A 6,000-nucleotide genomic window follows, 5' to 3' on the forward strand; every position below is an offset into this window, starting at 1 on the left:
TTATGGTCATTATTAAAATAGACTGTATATGTGAATATTGTAGAAAGTAAAATTAAAGGTAAATAGAAATGAATTTCAGTTTCACAGAGCAGATTAACATTAATACTGCAGCTAGTGACCATAGCCAGCCAATAACATGGTATTTCTGATACTATTATTCATGGTTTTTTTTTTTAACATTTTATTTATTTATTTGACAGAGATCACAAATAGGCAGAGAGGCAGGCAGAGAGAGGGGAGAAGCAAGCTCCCCGCTGGTGGAGAGCCGGATGCGGGGCTCAATGCCAGGACCCTGAGATCATGACCTGAGCTGAAAGCAGAGGCTTAACCCACTGAGCTACACAGGCGCCCCTTATTCATGATTTTAGAAATAATTTTGATGCTTTGCTTTTATTTTATTAACTGAGAATCTTGATACTCTTGAGAATTTTACACACAGACAAAAATGTAAATGTTGCTTTTGCTGACTCATTCCAAAGAAACTAAAGTCATGGTTAAACATTGGCCTCATAAAATCATTTCTTTAAAAATTAAGGAAAAATGCTTATTGCCATTACAACAGTGGAACAGGGCGCCTGGGTGGCTCAGTGGGTTAAGCTTCTGCCTTCGGCTCAGGTCATGATCCCAGAGTCCTGGGATCAAGCCCCACATTGAGCTCTCTGCTCAGCGGGGAGCCTGCTTCCACCTCTGTCTCTCTCTGCCTGCCTCTCTGCCTACTTGTGATCTCTCCCTGTCAAATAAACCAATAAAATCTTTAAAAAGATGAAAATTAAAAAAAAATAAAACAGTGAAACAGAAACAGCTTAGAAAATGGTTAGTAATAGAAACATAGCTTCTCCCTCGGAAATATAAGTTTTTCAAGAAAAAACAACTTTTTCATCTCCTTATACATCATTATGCTGTTACTTTATGTCTCTAATTATATTTTTTTATCACATGGCATCACCTCTCATTAGTCAACAAAAAGTCAATACCTGTTATTACTCAGCATTGTACTGGATATCAAAACAGATTTAATTTTTTTCCTGTATTATCCTTGCTACATTGAGTTTAGAAAATATAGAGATGAAACCAAATGAAAATATTAAAAGGTAACATTTGTAGAGCACTTAATGTAAAATCATGAACTCAAAAAAAAAAAAAAAAGAAAAAATCATGAACTCAGTGCTAAATTATTCCTAAAGACGAAGACTGTGTTCATAACTAAGTATCACACAGTAGAACCAAAGTGAGACACGAATCTGAGTAAAACAGTGTTCCTCCTCACCACCTGGAGCATATGGGGGGGGGTGTAGCCCACAAATACTGATGAAGTACAAGATTTGGGTTGGAGATGGGAGTGGTCAGTACAGCCTTCAAATGGAGAACCAGGGTTTTGGTTTTCTTTGCCCGTGGTGGTTATTTTTCAGTGTGGGGAAAAAAATTTATTGTGGTAAGAATAAACATGAAACCCACTCTCAATAAAATTTTAATTATACAATACAGTATTGTTAACTGTAGGCACACTGTTGCACAGCGCATCTCTAGAACTTAATCATCTTGCACAACAAGCTTTCTTCCCTTTGAACAGCAGTTCTGTCTTCCCTTCCCCCCAGCCTTGTCAACCACCATTCTACTCTCTGTTCTTATTAGTTTCACCATTGTAGATACTGCAGTATTTGTCCTTCTGTGACTAGCTTATTTCATGTAGCCCAGTGTCCTCCAGGCTCATCATGTTGCTGCATATGGCAGGATTTCCTTCTTTTTTGAGGAAGAATAATATTCTATTGTATGTATACAGCACATTTTCTTTATTCATCTGTTGATGGGCATTTAAGTAGCTATTGTGAATTAGGCTGCCAGGAACATGGGAGGGCGTATATCTCTTTGAGATCATGATTGCTTATCAAAAAAGCCCCCAAGAGATAACAAGTGTTGGTGAGGAGGTAGAGAAATTGAAACTCGGTTATACATGTTGGTGGGAATGTAAAATGGTGGAGCCACTGTGGAAAACAGTACAGAAGTTCCTCAAAAATTAAAAAAGAGAACTGCCTAAGATCCAGCAGTTCCACTTCTTGGTGTTCACCCAAAGGAGGGCCTGGGTTTTGAATTGGAAAGTGGAGGGAACACAGAGCTTACTGAGAGTTAGAAAATACCACATAAAGAGTGATGCCAGGAAAAGAACTGCAGTAAGCCATACACTGGGAAACTGGGCATTGAGCGGCAGGAAGGACTCAGAACTTCAGTTCTGCTCTAAGCGGCTGATGGTTGTATTTTGTTTTTCCTTTGCTCAGATGAGAAATTTGATACTAGGTGTGAGATTTGCAAAATGTTATTAAGCAATTTCATAATTTCATACTGGCTGATTGGTAGTGGAAAGAAAAGAGAAACTGCTGACAGTGGTTAGTTTTTGGACAAAAGAATTAGGGGTCAGAAGAAAGGAGAAATTGCCCTTTTTGTTTTCTAACTTTCTATATAGTTTGAAAGTTTTTCTTTCCATTCCTATATGTAGTGTACTTGCATAATACCCAGTTTCACAGTGGCTTACCATTGTGAAGAAAAAAAGGAAAGGAAAACTTTTATTTACCTTATGCACTATTTATGCCTCTTGGCCGAGAGTCAGGGAATCTTTTTATTTTTATTTTTATTTTTTTTTAAAGATTTTATTTATTTGACAGAGAGAGATCACAAGTAGGCAGAGAGGCAGGCAGAGAGAGAGGCAGAAGCAGGCTTCCCACCAAGCAGGGAGCCCGTTGTGGGGCCTGATCCCAGGACCCTGAGATCATGACCTGAGGCAAAGACAGAGGCTTAACCCACTGAGCCACCCAGGCACCCCACAAGGAAGCTTTTTAATTGACACATTATTATGCATGTTTTTCTTTTACAGATACCCAGGAGTTCTTTCTGATGTCCAGGAGGAAAAAGGCATTAAGTACAAATTTGAAGTATATGAGAAGAACGATTAATGTGAAGGTGTTTTCTGGTTTATTTCAAGTTAGTTGTTTCCCCCTCCTCTCCAAACTATTATAGATTTTAATATTAGAAAAAAAAGACTTTTGTTGACTTTAGGTCAGTGGATAATTACCTCTAAGCAATGAAATTTTATTAATCTTACTTGGGCTATAGTTAAGACTAATCTTAACTAGACCATATCAGATACCATTTGTGAAACATTTCTGGCTATAACTGTATGTTGCCCATCAACAGCACCTTCCTAGGGTAGCATATCTACCAAGAGCCTAAGTGAGACAATCCCCTGATAGCATACATTGAAACCAGGACTTAGAAAGATAGGACTAGACAGATTGTCCAAAGGTCAGAAATGGATTATAAATAGAAGAGCTAGAACTCAGATATTAAAAGAAAATTAGATCAAAATAGGAACTTTGAATTCTCTATGCATATGACACTTCTGAAAAAAAGTTCTGTTCATTCAGAGAATCTGTAAGGTGAGAACTCTAGTATATTCCATAGGCATAGTAAAGAGGCAGGTAGGATACTACCTTTCTAAAGGTTAAAAGAGAAGGTCTGAGACCTCTAAAAACTCTGCAATCTTCAGTGAGATTCCCTGGCATGTTACAATGTTAGAAGAAGCTGGCCTATATAAAAAGAGATTTAGTAACAAGTACACGGCTAGAACTAGAAATTTAAAAGGTTAATGAATTGAAAATGGATAAAGCTAGAAACCAAAATTACAAAGATGGAAACTAAATTAAACTTCACTGAATTAAAAAATGAAAATTAAAACACATTTTACCTGTCATGTTAGCAAAGATGTGGATTGTTATGTATCCAAAGAAATAGCATTTTATGCCTTGTAAATTAATCCAACCTTTTAGAGTTTAAGTAGCAATATCAATTAAAATTCAAAATATTCTGCGTTTGGGCCCAGAGCTTCCACTTCTAGAAGTTAATCCTGAATAAAGAGATGGACCCAAGAATATTTGTTGCACCACTTTTTTAAAACTTGGAAATAGCCCAAATGACAAGAAAGAAGTAACTAACCAGTATGGCTACAAAATTTAATATTGTCTGTAGCAGTTAAAAGCAATGAGGTACTAACAGGAAAATGCCAAAGACTACTAAATAAAAGAAGCACATTGTGTATAGTACCTAAAATTTTTAATAAGTGTATGTAGTATGCATTGGAAAATATGTGCTGTAAACTGTCGAGAGTATCAGAGTTGGGTGTGTTATTTGACGCATTAGGTCTGCCTATTGTGATTAGATTTTTTTTTGGAAGCACTATGTGTTTGTTTTCATGCACAGTCACTTAATAATTGAGCCATTTATTTTCAAGGGTCACACAACATTCCAAAGACTGATTGCTAGGAAACCACCAGGCTGTCTCTGGTTTGTTCATCTTTCAAGACAAAAAATCAAGTCTTACTTTTTCCAGGTTGATTTATGAAACAGCACTGTAAAGTGATGATAATTTGAGACCAAAATGTAAATGGTATCACATACACATGTGTTTTAAATATTTAGGTTAGCCCATTTTGTTGCTGTGAGGTTGAAATTATGTAACATAACCCACGTCCTAACAGACAGTGTTTCTCGAAATGTCATCCCCATTATACCTGTATGAGGAATGGGTCCCAGAATCTGCAGTACAGGGGCACCTGAGTGGCTCAGTCAGTTGAGCATCGGACTCCTAATTTCGGCACAGGTCATGATCTCAGGATCCTGAGATCAAGCCCCAGGTCTGGCTCCACTCAACATAGAGCCTGCTTAAAATTCTCTCTTTCGCTCTCCTTCTGCCCCTCCCACTCCACTAAAAAAAAAAAAAGAAGAAGAAGAAGAATCTGTAGCGTAAACCAGCACCCCATATGATTCTGAAAACTACCCAACAATGTAAATCACCAGGTTATAGAGTGCTTCTGCCCTCTGAGGAAGAAAAAACCTGAACTGTTATTTCCTATACTAAGGCATCTAAGTAAAGCAAAATAGAAAAATGAGTGAATTGTAAGTCAACATGTATGGGATGGGAGAAAGTAAAATTGTAAAGATTAGACCTGTGCGTTGCTGATCTATTTTAAGAAGTAAAGATTTTCACTTAATTAAATATGTAATAAAAATACATATGAAAGTAATGTTAGCGACTCAAAAAGGTACATAGTAAACAAATGCAAGAACAGATGTCCTTTAACAAGATGCTTTTTTTATAGGTAGTAAACTAAAAACTGTACAGGAAATGACCTAATTAGGCACCATGACTTTGTGAGGGAAAAGTTGGCCAGCCAGCCACTGAAAAACATTCAGAAAAATGATTTCTGAAAGACTGAAACTTGTGATCAAGGATTTTCCAGTTGGGACAAAAAAGAAATATATAATTAAATGAGTCTGAGGATGGAATTAGAGATTCTAATGAAAAAGTATTGCTCACAAAAGGGATAGAGCCTCTGGCTAAACACAGAGGAAAAAAGACCTACAGTCTGTGTGATTGTGCTATTTCTGTGGCAAAGTGAGATTGTACTGCTGGCCATTTCTAATTATTTGCTCCTGACATTTCTGTTCCCCAGGAGACCTCAGATGGACCAGGAAGTTTTTCTGTCCATACACTGACATTTCTGTTGAATCTCTTTATTCTTGGAATAAAAAAGAGAACAAATCAGTTTGTGTGGTATTTCAAATAACTTTGCAGTCAGTAATCAAACTAGATGTGAAATTTACTATTGGATAACACATTTTAGGTGGTCTGTACTTCTTTGTCGCCAGGGCAATAGGACACACAAACCGTGAGGGAATAGAGGGTTAGTCTGCAAGAAGGAGAAGATTTAGTGATGCTGAAACTCAGGAAAAAGTGCAAAGAAGATTTCTACAGCACCTAAACAGCCAAAATCATTTGGGAAGGCATCCTGCATGAGACTGCCTTTTTCCAGCCCCTGGTCATAGCACCCTACAAATGGCCAACATTTTGTCTGCAGGGTGGTTTTTGATTGCCAGTCCTCTTTGATAGGTGAATTATCAAATCCTAAGCTCAGAAGTTTCCCCATAGCGTTTTATGACGAACTCTTTCAA

General features: G+C 37.3%; 1 protein-coding gene across 3 annotated transcripts in view; it reads left to right on the forward strand.

Moving 5' to 3' along the window:
• The window catches only part of LOC132008555 (dihydrofolate reductase), a 23,487-nt gene extending 17,894 nt beyond the window's left edge, over positions 1–5,593 (forward strand). Inside the window, exons 6-7 of one of the 3 annotated variants that reach the window (XM_059387193.1) lie at positions 2,867–2,973; positions 5,502–5,593. In XM_059387193.1, coding sequence (XP_059243176.1) covers positions 2,867–2,945 — 79 coding nt within the window. In that variant the 3' untranslated portion in view covers positions 2,946–2,973; positions 5,502–5,593. Of the gene's footprint in view, positions 1–2,866 lie in introns of all 3 variants that reach the window. The other 2 variants (XM_059387194.1, XM_059387192.1) reach the window with 2 other exon arrangements.
• Positions 5,594–6,000: the final 407 nt, after the last annotated feature.

This window comes from Mustela nigripes, unplaced genomic scaffold (genome assembly GCF_022355385.1).
Source record: "Mustela nigripes isolate SB6536 unplaced genomic scaffold, MUSNIG.SB6536 HiC_scaffold_251, whole genome shotgun sequence".
Classification (NCBI taxonomy): Eukaryota; Metazoa; Chordata; class Mammalia; order Carnivora; family Mustelidae; genus Mustela; species Mustela nigripes.